This window comes from Lygodium microphyllum, chromosome 15 (genome assembly GCF_053477565.2).
Source record: "Lygodium microphyllum isolate KBCC chromosome 15, Lygodium_microphyllum_v1.1.10, whole genome shotgun sequence".
Classification (NCBI taxonomy): domain Eukaryota; kingdom Viridiplantae; phylum Streptophyta; class Polypodiopsida; order Schizaeales; family Lygodiaceae; genus Lygodium; species Lygodium microphyllum.
In genome coordinates this window covers 98261018-98277766 of record NC_141149.1, presented here as the reverse complement: position 1 = coordinate 98277766, position 16749 = coordinate 98261018, and the positions used below count along the sequence as shown (strand labels likewise).

The 16749-nt window shown below is 42.6% G+C and overlaps 1 protein-coding gene across 1 annotated transcript; it reads left to right on the top strand.

Annotated features, from left to right (window-relative positions):
• The first annotated feature begins 209 nt into the window (after positions 1–209).
• LOC148024808 (F-box/LRR-repeat protein 3-like) lies at positions 210–5670 on the top strand. Its single transcript, XM_087694451.1, has 7 exons — positions 210–1300; positions 2183–2308; positions 2741–2845; positions 2934–3327; positions 3416–3545; positions 3726–4020; positions 4399–5670. The coding sequence occupies exons 1-7, from the start codon at positions 608–610 to the stop codon at positions 4648–4650; spliced, it is 1995 nt and encodes a 664-aa protein (XP_087550577.1). The 5' UTR covers positions 210–607; the 3' UTR covers positions 4651–5670.
• The last annotated feature ends 11079 nt before the right edge of the window (positions 5671–16749 follow it).

Sequence of the window (16749 nt, the reverse complement as noted above, 5' to 3'; positions counted from 1 at the left end):
TGTGAACAGGCCGGGAGCTGGGCCTGTACTATTGTTACCTGCCGTGTCACGGACGTCCGTACATGTGACGAAACTATCCTCCGGCCCCAATTAAAATAATGGTAATAAATTGTAAAGCGCTACAGTTCGCTGTAAATGATGGAGGCAACAAGGGAGGGTTGTCACTAAGACAGGCTTCTTCTCATCACAGACAGTTGTCTCTCTCTCTCTCTCTCTCTCTCTCTCTCTCTCTCTGTCTGTCTCAGATGTATGTGCCTTAAGCTTTCTCATCACAGGCTTCTTCTCATCACAGGCAGTTGCCTCTCTCTCTCTCTGTCTCTCTCAGATGTATGTACCTTAAGCTTTCTCATCACAGGCTTCTTCTCATCACAGGCAGTTCTCTCTCTCTCTCTCTCTCTCTCAGATGTATGTGCCTTAAGCTTTCTCCTGAATCAGAAAAGACACAGCCTTCACCCATTGACACTGTCCATGGCGTCCTGCCGATGCCAGCACTGTCTCAGCTGAGTGCATAAGCCTCCACCTTCAATTAATCTTCAATTATCTGTGCGACTCTCTCTCTGTGTCTGTCTCTCTGTCTGTCTGTCTGTCTGTCTCTCTCATTTCCTGCATGCTCCATCATTCCTCTGCTTCAGCGAATCAGCCCCCCGCTATGGATCCAAGCTCCAAACTCCCCCGCCGCTGCCCCTACCCTCCCAGCAGCATCCTCGACCTCCTCGACGACCGCATCCTCCTCAGTGTCTTCGAGAAGCTCCGCTCCCACGGCGACAGGAACAGCTGGTCCCTTGTCTGCAAGCGCTTCTTCCACATCCGCGCCTCCGGCCATAGCTTTACCCTCCTCCGTGCACACCTCCTCCCTTCCTTCCTCGCCTCGCATAGCCACATCCGCTCTCTCAACCTCTCCCCCTGCACCTACGTCAGTGATACGGCCCTTGCGCACCTCGCACACAATGCTAGCCCCTACCTCCAGTCCCTGAACCTGTCAAAGGTCTGCACCTTCACTGATGCGGGCCTTGCCTCTCTGAGCCGCAGATGCAGCTCCCTCACCGCCCTCGATCTGAGTTTCTGTAGCCAATTGACAGATGTGGGCATGGTGGCGCTATCCGCGATGAATGGCCTGCAGTCTCTGAAGCTTGTCCAGTGCGAGGCCATCACAGACGCCGGGATGGTGGCCATGACATCAGGCTGCGGGAGGCTGCTACACTTGAACTTGAGGTGGTGTTCAGGGATTTCAGACTGGACCGCGATTGCTATCGGCTCTAATTGCAAGGAGCTTCGGAGCCTGGACCTGTCTTACACAGAGGTAAATACCATCGGCTTCCATACGTTTCAGGATGATATAAGCTGTGCGCTCCTTTTTTCCTTATAATTGATACTGCGGTGCAGATTGCAAATAGCCTATCACAAGAAGTTTTAGACCAAGTCCCACTATAATTCTGACATTGTAATTACAACAAATGTCATGAGATTCTGCAAGGAGGGATCACATATGTCGCTAGGTTGGACCCAGGGAGGTTCGGCAGCCTCTTGGCCCCAACTGCATCTAGCTAGGTATGCAGTGCCTCTTGAGCAGAAGCTCATGATGTTGAACACTGTTGACGGGAAAAACAAAGGAAAATAGCCCTTGAGAATCCATGCAGGTGCAGGAGCACCCAATCTTGCATGAGCACTTCGGAAAATCTAAGCCATTTCAAATCCTGATTCCTAACGCATACAAGTAGAGGTTGATACGAAGTGCATGCAGCTTTAACACCGGTATTTTATTGGCCGTGCTACTATCAAATGCTTGAACCCACAATCAATGCTTATCACACAAGAAGTTTTAGAAAAATTCCTACTACGGTTCCCACATTGTGAATTTTGACATTATGAGCTTTTGTGAGGGAGGGACTACATACCTAGCTAGCTAAGTGCGGTTGGGAGCTAGGTATGTGGTTCCTCGAGTGGAGAAGCTAATGATGTTGAACATTATAGGGAAAAACACGGGAAAGAGATCCTTTTCCCACACGGGTAAATATTGAAAACTTCTGGTCTTAATTGCATAACTGAGATTTTGTCATGTGAATTTTTCTGATGGGTAGGTGTTGAGATACAAAACCCTTCCTTTTTCCTGTTTACTTAGCTTTCCATTGGTTTTATCTGAAGTCTTTTCCTCATTCAAGGCTGTTATTCAAATGGAATCCAGATCAGCAACATTGGCTTGGCATCTGTTAAGAACCTCAAACACTTGGAATCTCTGAGCTTGGTTGCTTGCCACAGCATTGATGATGAAGGCTTGGCACACCTCAAACATGGCTGCAAAACATTACAGGTAGTTAGTTGTCTTTGCACGTGAAACAGTTTGACCATATGAAGAATGAGTTTGTGGTTGTTTCATTGTTCTACTTCTGGGTGAAGCATCCACATGACACATCTTGCCTTGCTCTCTAGTGTCGTCATTTGACACTTCAATGCATAGAGAGCTCATGGGTACATGCTTGTTCAATGTTGATAATCGAGATATATCGAGATGTCTTTGCAAATGCTAGATATATCAAGATGTAAGTGTTGATTATGGTGATTAGCGCCTTGTTTCTGAATGAAGAGCTTATGGGCCCATATTGTGCAATTGTGATTAGCCCCTTGTTTGATCAGATATTGGATTATTGAGACGTCAAAGGGTTAATATGGTGGCCTTGCTGATGACTTCTTCCCTCTACAGCATCTCTCACTATGTTGATTAGCCCCTAAGTTGTTTTTGCAGATGCTGGATGTATCAAGATGTCAAAGTGTTAGTTATGGTGGCCTGGTAGGCCTTGCCGATGGCTTTGCTACTCTGCAACATCTCTCACTCTCTTACTCCCTTCCAGTAAGAGTTTTTCACACATCAAACAATAATATTGCATCAACACTATGCATTCATGTGCATCAATTAAAAATCTGTCTGCAAAATGCAGGTAACTGATGCTTTGCTCCAGAGCATTCGGAAATTGGAAGGCCTACAGTCAATTAGGCTTGATGGCTGTGATGTTGGTGCAGCTGACTTGTCATTGCTTGGAGGAGGTTGCAAAGCATTGAAAGAATTGAGCCTGAGCAAATGCAGAGGTGTCACAGATACTGGCTTATCTGCTGCCCTTGCTGGCTGCCAAGTCCTTCGAAAACTTGATCTTACTTGCTGTCAGGAGCTGACAGATTCTGCTTTGTCTTCCCTTGCAATGTTTGCCTCAGAATTGGTCAGTCTAAAGATGGAGTCATGCCGGCGTATTTCAAAAGCGGGGTTTTCTAGCCTGGGGAATGCCTGTCCTAAGCTAGAAGAGCTCGATTTGACTGATACCAACTTGAATGATTCAGGTGGGATTTTATTTCAAAATGGAGTACATTTCTTGTTTGTAGAATTTTAAACTTTACACTAATTATGATTAATTTGTGCTTGTTTCAGGTCTGTTGTCATTAGCAAACTGCCCAGGCCTGAAAGTTCTTAAGGCCGGGTTCTGTTTTCTAATTTCCAGCAAGGGCTTGGAACACATTTCATATGGCTGCCCCAACCTTGAAGAGCTTGATGTCTACAGGTTTTTTTTTTTTGCGCATGATCCTAATTCTATGTGATGGGCAAACATGATTGGTAGAGTGAGGTTTATTAAAATTAACCATTAGCATATGAGAAGAAAATCTGCTTACTGAATTTTCTTGATGAGGGATTTATATGCTGTGTAGCATTTGAGAACATGCTACTATTTTATACTGTTCAGGTCTACTGGAATTGGGGATGATGGTGTTGCAGCCATTGCAACTAGATGCTCAAAGTTGAAGATCTTGAACCTTTCATATTGCACAGAAATTACAGATAAAGCTCTGCAAAGCATTGCACAATGCCGAGAGCTCTATAACCTGGAGATACGAGGGTGTGCATCTATAACTTCTGTTGGACTGGCTGCTGTTGGCAGAGGATGCATCCACCTGGTGGAGCTTGATGTCAAGCGGTGTTCGTCTGTTGATGACACTGGAGTTCTAGTGTTAGCGCACCATTGTACGGATTTACAACAGGTGTGCACGGAGCTCCTATAGTTAGTATACCTGTTTGCTTTTAACATCATATTAGGAAATATGGGAATTTCCCATAAGTTTGGGACATGTGGTCAAATATTTGGATTTGTCATAACTTGAACACTATAACTCCAAATCGAGTGCTCTATAGCTCCATAGATTCCATTTTTCAAGCGCTTTCCAATGATAGGTCACATCATATGCTTTTGAGAAACTTATGGGCATGTTATCCATGTGTCACATTTTTAATATTCAAAAAATGGGAATTGGGAGATTCCCAAACTCACTAATATTGTATTTTTTGTGGTGGGAAGAGTTTATAGTCAGTACACCTACCTGTCCTGTGGGAAGAGTTAACTGATTATTGAAGTTTTGCAGGTCAATCTATCTTACACTGCAGTGACAGATCAAGGTCTTATAGCAGCTGCCAAACTTAATCGCATGAAAAATATGAAGCTGGTCCATCTGAACAATGTGTCAGTTTCTGGCTTTGAGGCAGCATTGTCGGCTTGCTGTGGACTTCGAAAGGTCAAGCTGTTGCCACAGTTGAGGGATCTCCTACCCCATAATGTACTTAAGGAAGTAGAGAATAGGGGTTGCAGATTTCGCTGGATACAGAAGCTTCATTAATTGGACATCTGGCAGTGGAGCTATCAATGCAGCAAATCAGTTAGCACTAGTGATTTGAGCTTTCACTATTCTCCAGCCTGTCATGTTATGTATAGTGTCTACTTACCCTGGAGATTGATCATACAATGATCCAATACCACATGCTCTTGTATCATGTGTACTGAATGCAATGCAATGCACAATAGATATAATCACTACCACATAACTGTACAGAATGTGACCATAATGCACTGGTTAGTGTCTTGGGCTTGAACTGGCAGGAAAATTTTAGGTGTAGAACCAATAGTGCACTGAAATGCATGGACACTAGCAAGCAAGGGTAGCCACTTTTTTTAGTAAGGAGGCAAGAGAATGACACGTCATGTGCAGTTTACTTTCAAGGCTTTCACAAAGTCTAGTAAGAGTTGGGCAAGGCACTAGCCTTAGTCACAGAGTCAAGTAAGAGTTGTTTATAATGCGTTATGTTACACTAGGATAAAAGGTAAATATGTACATCACCACTGTAGAGTTTGAGCAGTTATATCAGGGACAAAACAAGCCCAGATATAGGTTTATTATCTTTATCCTTCTTAGCTATCTTTTTTTAGCATGTGGTAAATCTTTAAAAAAATTCTACTACTAAGACTAGAGAATGGGATAAAAGGGGACTTAAGATGACCAAATGTTATAAATGTGGCACCAAATATTGAGGAATGTGATGCCGTGAATAATCCCCCAAACTTTCTCGGAAACCTCGCTGAGGTTGCCACGATCTCCTAGCAAGATTTCCTTCCATGGGACAGTGTGAAGAAGATTTAGTTTCTCCATAGATTTTTAATCTTGTGTCACAAGGCTTGTACTTCATAGCAATCCCAAAATACATGCACAATATTCTCTTCCTTCCTCTTGTAGAAAATAGAATGGAGAGGTTTGCACAAATTGAGATACACCGTCTCTTGTAGCCATTTTGTTAGCTACAATTCTCCATAGCAAGACATTAATCTTTAAAGAGCAGTAGCTCTCCATGCCATTTTGAAGCAGTTTCTCCAAGTCTTGAAAGTGTCTCCAGACTCCATCTGCTTCATGACTCTTTGACTCTTTTAAGTGCCACTTGGAATTGGGTTCCTTGAAGTCATCTCTTGACTTAACAAATAGAAGAGGTAGGCCATTCATAAAGTTAACTAAGCGATTTGAACAAAAACGGTGCAAAACTAACATCTAAAGCAAGTAAAGTAGACAAGCCGTATGATAGGAAAATTTCTTTTACGGTTCTAGGAGGACTAAGTGTCCTATATATTTTTGATCACTGGAGCTTGTACAACTTCATTTCTTGTAAGCTCAAGTTCTCTTCGAGTTTAGTTGGAAAAATTGATGTAGTTATGTCCAATGTTGTGGCACTCGGATCATTGGTGTTTAGGGTACTTTGGACATTCCCTTTTGAAATGACCTAACTCCTTGCAATAGAAACATCGCGGAACTTTATCACTTGTGGTCACAAGATTCTTGGTTGTCCTTGGTAGGATTTTCTTCTTTAGATTAAATTGTCATAGGATCCTTTTAGTAGATTGGAGTGGTCCTTTATCTTGGAAACTACGTTCCCAGATTGTCCTCTTCTTATTTCAGGACTGAGTTCCATGGACAATTGGTTTTTCTTGTAATACTAAAGAATACTTTCAAGTTTTGACATTCTGGTAAGACCCAATCTATATTAGTTGAGAAGGAATGACCAAATAAAAATTTATTGCAATTTATAATTGTCATTCCTTGCCAGTGTATTTCTAATCATTTACAAGTTCTAGGCTCAAAATAGATGCAACTCATATTACTCAGGTTAATTGTAGTTACAAAAGTAAAGTTTATTCCAATACAAGTTGTATTTTATGTTGTCAAAATTTCTAGGATTTCTAGTCATCCTGAAGAGGTGTTGTTTCTAGGTCTTCGTCTTCATCTCGTTCCTCTATATATCCGAAGATTACACTTGTATAGCTTCATTTTCTTAGAGGTTCAATGTCTTTCAGACTTAAGTCAGGGCAGTCTGCGTGGACATGCCCTTGCTCATTACAATGGAAGCATTGATGGTAGGGACATCTCCTACGGATGTGCCCTATCTCTCTGTACGTGTGGCATCTCTTTCCTTGATCTCAGGAAAATCTTTGTCATAATTTCCCGATCCGAGTTCTTGAATGATTGGATTTGCTCGGAGTAATGCATCTTGCAAGTCCATTGGATGCATTACTTCAAGACGATGGTTTAGAGGAGTGTTTAGGCCATGGAAAAACTTGGATACTTGCTGTGCAATATCCATAGGTGGCACATATTTTAGTAGGGTACAAACTTTAAGTAGTAAGCTTCCAAGGTTAATTCGAGCTGCTTGTGCTTGAAAAATTCATTCATGCTCAAAGTCTAGTAGGTTGGCGAAAGGTATCGTCTGTGTACAACATCTTTCAGCTGATCCCAAGTGACACCGGCTTCGAAAATACCTTGATCCTTGCACCGTTGCTTCCACCATAATTGGGCATGGCCAACTAGCATATGTTTCACTATCATTGCTTGATTACTAGAAGCAGTTCCCAAAGTAGAGAAATAATCATCCATCTACTCAATCCATATCCCTGCCTCTACTGCGACGTCTATTCCTTCTTCATCAAACTCGAGTGCCTTAATTTGCTTGAGAAGAAATTTTTTCTTTTGCATGTTAGCATTTGTGGATGAAGGAGGTGCCTAAAAATCAAGCCATATCATTTAGCTTATTCTGTTTAGGATATGTCTATGAACCATACATTAATCAATCACGTGTCATTACAAAGTTTCACTTTGATACCAACTATAAGGTGCCTGCCCATCGGCTATCCAGGCATATTTTTACGGTCTATCGAGAAATGAATCTAAGCGTTGCCGCTCGACACTTCCATGGAATGTTTCGAGTTTTAGCTTCTAGAGTTGTAAGGCGCCCGCCTATTGGCTATCCACGCACGCTTTTAGCGGTCTATCGAGAAATGAATCTAAGCATCACTGCCCGACACTCCCATGGAATGTTCCGAGTTTTATCGCCTAGGGTTTCTCAATTCCGCCTTACAACGGAACGTTCAGGGCCAAACCCACTAGGATCGACCTAAAATTTGGGCTCTTTGTGGCCAAGGTCTCCTAACAACATTCTAGTATAAGATCTTGGACATCCTACTTTACACAGAGATACCCAAGCCGAAGTTAACCCATGCCACACTTGGTTCAAAGAGAATGGGAAATGAGAGGGATGCGCTACTTGACCTCTCTGCCCGTAGGGCATAGTCCCATTCCGGTCCCCTAAAACGGAAGATCTCTTTCATTGGTGGAGAGCTTCTGGTCTTGCTCAATTTGAACATTTCCTCCATGAAGCTGCATACTGGATAATACCTTTTCAATAGCAGCAATGCTATTACGACGTTCAGATTGATTTCTGATTTTCCATACAAATCCAATGTATATGTTGATTAGTTTCTCTATGACACGACATAGAGCATGGATAGTAAAAATGTGCACATTTGTCAATGGTATATCAAAAACAGATTGGAAACTCTTATCCAGCAATTGCCAGTTGGGTGGCTTTGTCTACCACTTGTGATCAAGGGTTTTTGTAGGCTCCATGCAGTACAGGCATGGTAAGGTCAAGGCTTCTTGATTGCAACTGTATAAGCATTTTAATGTCTTTAAATCAGAGGCCATGTGCCAAACAACTTGAAAGGTGCCTCTGTCTCCAACAATAAGAGTCCTTTTCCGTCGCATCTGCCCACTAATAAGATCAGGAATGGGAGTTTGTCGAAAGACCCATTCCAAGAAATCATGGTTCTCGGTTAAAACCTACACCAAATCAAAATAATACATCTATTAGATTGAGTGTATAAACCACACTGTATTCACAAGAAAATGACCTAGCAGTACATACAAGAAAGTAACCGAGCCACCATAGATTCATTTCTAATTGTACTGAGAAGTATAGTGGATCATCCTTGGGCAATTTTCCCATTGCTCTATCCATCAATGTTATGTCTACTCTTTCCATCTTCTTATCATTCAAGATCTCACACTTGTCCATCTTCAGAACAAAGTTGAGAACACCGTTTGTTTCAGTATGTGTGATATTGTAAAACTCAACCATTCTTATCTACAATAGCTCCAACTCGATGAAGATATTGTTGTGTTCATCATATTTGACAGTGCCTTGTTTCCCTTTGTATTCATTTGTAATGTGGTACGGGGATCCAACATAGTCGTTTTGCTTCTCGTTAAGTCTCTTTCGAAGCTTCTAAACATCTGTAGTGGTTGGTAGAAGTTTTGGAGTGATTCCTTTAGCTTTGAATGCAGACTTGACAGTCTTATGTAAGAAGGCATATCCTTTCCGACTAGTACCACTCTCATCCATAGCGCTCTGTACATTCTCAGTGGATATGGTGTTGTTGGTAATAAACTGATCCACCACCTTCCTCTGCACAACCTTAAATTTCTTCTCTTGCAGTAGTTCCTTTGCAACCTTTGAGCTAATCAGAGGTTTCATCTGCATTGCTAGGTTGCTATTTGGGTTGATATTCTCCTTGTCGGGCTGCAATACAACCCTGCATGAAGAACCCCAATGTCAATGTATGGAGGAGCCAAAGGGAAGAAGGCACATAGAAATTAGAGGGCACATAGGAGCAAGAGAGTACATAGAATCACAATGCTTACCTGATTGCTTTGATCCTTTTCTTGAGTCCTCCTGAATTAACCTTAAGATCCTCTACGTTTTGTAACTTTCTTTTCCTTTGCCGAGGTCTAATAGATGTTTTCTTCATTCTGTATTGTTCAACTTGCTTTTGTAGCTTGTTGATCTCCTGTTCCTGGTGCTTGAGCTTTTCTTCTTGCAACTTGCAAAGGTCTCTAAGGTGACAAATATGGGTATTTTGAACCTGGAACATCTCTTTCTCAACTGTAGCGGTTACTGAAATTGATTTGCAGTAGCCCAACAAACCTTTCTGTCCATCTCCAACAAACCTGAGAAGTGAGGTTGGGCTTGAGAAAGGTGGTTGATTGCAGGTTTGAGGATCATGTGGGTAAATAGATCCATCACACCATATATCCACATTCTTGGCTCCATAATATCTTAGATCATTCCTTTCATTTGCTGATACAAAGCTGCCACCACGACGTTTTTGCACTGGAGTGTAACTAGGTTCAAGGTCAATATGAAGATGGTACTTGGCATTGTCAACATGGACATGGGAGTCTGCCATTGCTAATAGAGGTAACAATAGCTCAGTAGACTGCTATTACCAATAGAGGGAAAAGCTCAGTAGACCACCATTGCCAGGAGGGCGGGAGGGATTAGAGGGGTTTAGTGGATTGCAGGGTGAAGAGGTCAAGTGGGACTTTCCCAACTACAGATGGCATTGAATGTAGAGGGGTGGCATAGTATATGGCATTGAAGGTTTACAGTGCTCTTACTCCCTAAAGATTCATGACTTTAAATTTTCCAGTCATTAGTGTGGGCCGTCATTATCCACAAAAGGTGTTACTTACTTTCTCAGGTGGCTAGTTAAACACACCTATTTTATTCCAAAAAATGAAGATTTTGGTATTTTTCTAGAGAGATAATGATCCAAATACCCATTTTCTTACAAGGACCTCCTTTTGACCTCCAAATAGCTCTAATTTGGATAGTTACAAAAGGCTATGCACAGAGATATAGCATAAATTTAGAAAAGGCATTCAATTGAGTTGATGGGATGGCAACTATCAGATGTGTGATTACTTTAGTAGAGCAACCAAAGGTTGGAATTTATAGCAAATGGATATGAAGAATGTCTTCTTCCATATAGTGATTTTCAATAAGAGATGTATATGGAGAAGACATCAGGTTATGAGGATTTAGAGCACCCAATATATGTGTGAAGGTTATAAAGAAGGAACTCTATAAGCTAAAACAAACACCTAGAATATGGTCAAACAAGATTGGAGAGTATCTGAGCACCCGATGAAGTTTGGCCCTGTCGAACATGCTCCTGAGGGCCATAAGTAGTCTCTTAATACATCTGGAAAACCAATTTTTGTACATGAGAGCGGAATTTTGATGCCGGGAATTGCTTAAAAATAGCTAAAAACTATGAATATCAAGGGAAAAATATTCACCGTCAAAGGTGGCTGCTCGATCTAGGACGATTTTAAGCACCAAAGTGCTTTAAAGGTGCCCGAGAGACACTTGTTGATTTTTCATAATTTTTCAGACAGTCGTGTGGGTTGACACAAGCTACTGGCCAATGCGGGATGCCAAGCCAGATGCCCAGGATTTTTCAAAGCTCGATTCCAAGTCCGAACGGGGAAATGGCCAAGGAATCGGTCAAGATGCGAAGAGGTGGACAAAAGTTTGGCCAAGTGGGCATGACCCTTGGGGAATTGGGACAACTTATGCCACATGAAATGTGGCATTTAAAAAAAATCGTGATGGAGGAGAGGAGGGCGACGTCTGTCTGGCGCCGAAAAATGCGCCATGTTGATGGAGATGCCTCATGCTGCCTGTGAACAACCATGCCAACTGATCATTGGCCCTCATTCCCCTTTGTCTGCTGGTCATTTCGCCGCCCTTCGCTCGCGCAATGATGGTCTCTTTGAAAATCTCTGAATCTAGTCTTTCTCTCTCCTCCCTCTCTCTCCTCTAAGAGGAAGTTCATGTGGTGAGAGGAAGGAAGAAGAAAGAATGGTGGAGGCTTGTCCGGCATCGATAGGATTGCTCTACGGGCTGGAAATGGTGATTTGTGATCGTCATGAGCATGAAGTGCTGCTGATTTTCAGATTTACAGCCATGGACACGAAACCCGAAACACGCAAATAAGTGGTAATTCAACATTTTTAAAGGAAATTTGAGATTTCATGGCTTTTGATTGATAAAATGTTGTTCATGTGGGCTAAAAATTGTTTATGTTACTGTTTTCCATGAGTACTTGTTGATCATAATCAGAAAATAAAAAAAACATGTATCTTGTGGCCCAAAATAATACACTAAAACACGTAAAATATGGAAAATCAAGGAAAAATGATGTTTTTTGGGTATAAAAATGGAGGAATAAATAGGAACAGCAACTAAATTTTCATTTTTGTTGCAAGAAGGAACTAAGGGCCACAGCCCATAATCTATTTTGAATTTTTCAGTAATTAAAGAATGTAAAAAATAAGGAAAAATACAAGGAAAATAGAGAAAAACCACAAAAAATAGGAAAAAAATGCATTTTGGGTGCGGAAAATTAATGAAAATTAAGAACAATGTTCGTGAATGTTTGTGGGGACTGAAGCATGAGGATTTGCCTCAGTTCAACCTCACCTTCTTGTTCTAGTGTGTTTTTCTCACTTTTTACACATAAAATGATGGCAAAATATCTTATGATTGTATACAATAATGCAACATTTGATCAATGGGAGGGTAGAGTGGTTAAAATGTGTCTAAATGTGGAGTAAAATGATGAAAATATTACTGGTTTTTTTCGTTTGCATGCTATATAGGTCGGTGAATAATTATAGAATGAGAGCCTAGTAGCATGAGGGTTTCCTTGGTGCTAGGTTCGTGCAATGCTACATAAGAACGGTAGTTGAAAATCATTGAAAGGATGTTTTTCACATGTGCACAATATTTATTTTATAATTGTTTGAGCACTTAGCATCCACAATATGCATAAATCATGGAAATATTTAAAGGTATCAGAAATCCTGGATGCACAGTAATTGCTTTTATTAGGACCTTGACCCACGTTGAGTGAGAGACAGGATACCCTAAGCCATATGCTAGTCGTGGGGTCTAAGGGAAAGAGGAGTAAGGACAATGGTACATTCCTGTATACGATTAAATGGTACCTTGAGTGGATTTTGTGCGAAATGTTTATATATTGAGCGGCGCATCGAGGGGCCAATCCCAAGGTGTAGGAGAGTCGTAGAGGGGTGGCGGCATTCAGCCGTTGGAGGACCCCCTATGTCTATGCTTCGTGCCATTAGGCAATGTGTAAGGGACTCCCTCTGAGGAGTAGTGGGTGAGAGAAGAGTGGACTACAAACTACGTAATACAAACGCAAGACATTTAGGAAGGCAATGTGTCATCAACGCTCTTGGCCGCGAGGCCGTGGGGTTGTTGAGCGCGTGAGATAGAGGTCCGGCTAGTGTATGAGCCAGTGCCAGCCGGTTCTAGGTTCCATCAGTGGTGCGTCTGCCGGGAGCCGCTTAAAAGTGGCGGTCCTCGAATCTTGGTTGTCTAGGGACCAACTAGCAGTTTATGCCAAAGGATACTGTGATTGATCCGTTATTTATCGATAAGCATCGTCTAGCAGAAATCCAAAAGCAAGAGAGAGACGAAAGAGCTAGGTGACGCGTTGAAATTTTTAGAAGATATTCCCCTAAGCGTAGCGGTGCTGAACCCTTATGAGGGAGTGGATCTAGTGGTCTTGGGGCCACGAGCAGTAAGTTAGGAGAAGGTGGAAGCTCTAGTGCTCCCCTTTCTTCCATAAGCCAGTCTACATCAAGTGCGGGAGGTGTAACCCCACCGTCCCTTATTCCTAGTGCAAATCCAATCCTCGTCATGGCGCAGCCTATTGCAATCCCAGCAGGAACGACGGATTTGCCGGCTCTAGGTTACCCGCTACCCATTTTTAATGGGCTAGTTGAGGAAGATGCAGAACTCCACATTAGGGAGTTTCAAAAGCTGATGTTTAACTGTCGCATTCAAGAAGAAGGACATTTAATGATGTTCTTCAACATGACTCTCAAAGGAAGAGCTGCTATATGGTATCATGGTTTAGAAGCCGGAACCATATTGAATATTGATTCATTTTATGGAGCTTTTCGAAGGGAGTTTGCCCCTGAAAGGGGTGGGCAATATTGGTTGCGTGTACCCAACATGACCCGCCAAGAACCACACGAGGATATTCGTGCTTATGTGGAGAAGATAAAAGAGGTTTTCCGTAAGTTGGACACCTCTATTCCTATCCCCGCAGCTGCCCAATTGCAATATTTCCTACATGGGTTTGACTTTAACATCCAATTGCAGTTGAGTAGTGTCCCCTTGGGGGATATAGATACTGCCATTACACGAGCACAAGAGGTGGAATCCCGACTACAAGCAGCCTATGCTTCTCGAGGCAATTCGAATATGGGTTTAGTATTGGGAAACAATGTGGCAATGGCCAATGGCAGTAGTGGCCAAGGGATAGTAATGGCTAACCCTAATGGGAGAGGGAACATGATGCAGAATGTCCCTTTATTACCAGCTCCCCCTAGCATGTCGATGCCTACGGGCAGTCAAATGGCTCCAAATGGTGGAGGCCAGGCGGTCAATTCTAATACCATGCCTGTGGCTCAACAACCAGTGCCTAATCGAATAGTTAGGCCGATGGAACGACATGGTCATGACCAAGGCTATGAGTCGAGTACTTCCAATGTTCTTGGCGAGGTTAAGGACATGAGGAAGCATTATACCGACATGATTATGGAGCAGTATTGGCAAATAGTCGTTGATGTCAACTTCCTTAAAAAACAACAAAATTTGATAGGAAGTAGATACCCAGATGAGGGTGCACCTTCGAGGTTTAGTTGCAAATGGTGTGGTGGGCAACACTATCCAAGAAATTGCCCAAATGTTAAGTGCGACATCTGTGGAAAATCCGGCCATTTAGCAGCTACTTGCTAGAGTAAGATCAGTTCCCTCTAGCGAGGTAGTCGACAACCAGGGCCTATTAATCATCGTGTGCAAGGAAATGATTCCCAGCGAGAAGACGGGCCTAAACAAATACTTCAACGACCAAAGATTACAGTAGAGGAGCTACCTAGTGGTAGTGGGGTTAGTTTGATTGAGGCTGTACGCGTTAATGATGCTGAAACCTCTAATCTGCGAGCTGTTCTTATAAGAGGTCAAAAGGGTAGAGAAGCCGACAAGGATAAGCTTGTCGACGGAAACCCTAAACAAGGTGACAAAGGAACGCAAGTTTTGGATCCTGCCATGGAAGGGGGACCTTTGAAGCCCGTGGAAAGTAAAGCCGATAAGGAATCACCAAAGAAGAAGGTGAAAGTTAAGAAAGAGGCAATAAAGCCGGTGCAGCGACCTAAAGAGCGGATGGTTTGGCGTGAAAAGCGAGCTCTATCAAACTATCATGAATTCGATTTGGCGAGCTCTCTTTGCGAAGTCAAGCTGGATGTGAACCTCTTACAGCTTATTAAGATTTCCCCAGGAGTACGCAAGGAATTTAGAAAGATCCTACGTACCGGGTATATCGTAGAACCTTTGGGTATTACGCGAGTTGGCGATGACTGGTTCGAGCATGCTGAGAAGCATTGCCCAAGGGTTACAGCCTATGTCGATGGGATATTAGTAGATTATGCCATTGTCGACACGGGATCATCTGTTAACATTATGAGTTCTGAATTGATGGAAAGGTTGGGTCTTGCGATCCAGAAAGATACCTCCACAATTCTCGGAATGGCAGATGATAGTTTGAGATAGCCGGAAGGCTGCATTACTAAGGTCCATGTCACTGTTGCAAATGTAGAATGCCTGTTGGACTTTAGGGTGATTCGTTTTGCAGGCCAGCCAAGTTACCAAGTATTACTCGGACGACCTTGGATCTTGCAAGCGGACTGCCAAGTAGATATACCTTCCGGTCGACTAATATTCGGCAGAGGCGGCCAGCGTGTGGTGGTTGATGCTTACCCTGAGTCCCCGCAGAGTGAGAGAGTTCCTCTATCTTCTACAGAATTGGAGACATTAGAAGATTTATCTGCCAGTGAGACATCATCGAGTGATGAGTCCAAAGAGGGATCCACCACAGAAGACATCTATCAGATCACTTTGAACGAGCCGATAGAGGGCCAAGATCGCATAAGAGATGCAGATGTTATCGAGCTAGACCTTGGTACGCCTGATGATTCGTGGCCAATCAAATTAGGTTCTATGCTCAGCACAACAGAAAGGGAGGACTATGTGGCCTTGATTCAGGAATTCCGTGATATCTTTGCATGGAGTTATGATGAGCTGAGAGGCATTCCTCCTAGTCTTGCTGTTCATACAATTCCGTTGAAAGAGGGCAGTCGTCCTGTACGACAGAAAGTAAGGCGTATGCCTTTCGAACTGAGGGACGGGCTGTTTGAAGAGTTACAGAAGCTTCGGAAAGCAGGTTTGATTTTTCCTGTGCAACACACGGAATTGTGTTCGCCAGTTGTGATTAGAAAGAAGAAGAATAATCAAATCCGATTATGTGTAGACATTAGAGAGCTGAATAAGCAGACAGTTAAGGACTACTACCCGTTGCCATTTATTGACCAAATTTTGGATCAATTAGCGGGTAGGGAGATATATTCGTTTATGGATTGCTTTGCAGGATATAACCAAATGGCAATTGCAGAAGAGGACAAGTTGAAAACAGTTTTTATTACTGTATTTGGTACTTTTGCGTACCATGTGATGGCCTTTGATTTATGCAATGCGCCTGGTTCATGGCAACGAACAGCAGATAAGACATTTGGTGACATATCCCCTGAAGAGTTGAAGATGTTTATTGATGACTTAGGGGTCGCCACCGTGAGAGGAAGGCAGCTGATCATTTTAAGAAAATGCTTTGAGCGATGTAGACAATTTTGCATCACCCTAAATCCACGGAAGTGTGTTTTTGGAGTACCTTATGGGCTATTGCTGGGTCATGTGGTCAGTTCGGTAGGAATTGCGACAGACCTCGAGAATGTCAAAGTTATAGTTGCCATGGGTCCACCACGCACTTCGAAAGAAGTTCATAGCTTTCTGTCTTCGGTTGGTTATTACCACAGATTCATAAACGCCTTGGCAGAAAGAACGTTGCCGCTTACAAATTTATTATCCTTTAGTTGTTTGTTTGTATGGGGTGACCCTTGTAAGGTAGCATTCGAGGATGTGAAATAGGAGCTAGCAAGAGCGGCCGCTTTAAAAGCACCTAAAAGAGGTAAGGTGTTCTATATATTTTCAGCAGCCACCATGTATAGTATCAGCTACTGTTTAGCCCAAATTTGGGAAGAGAAGTGGTATCATCCAATAGCCTTTGCTAGTCAAAAATTGGGCATTTCAGAGATCAATTATACTTACATGGAGAAGTTGTGTCTAGCGATGGTCTT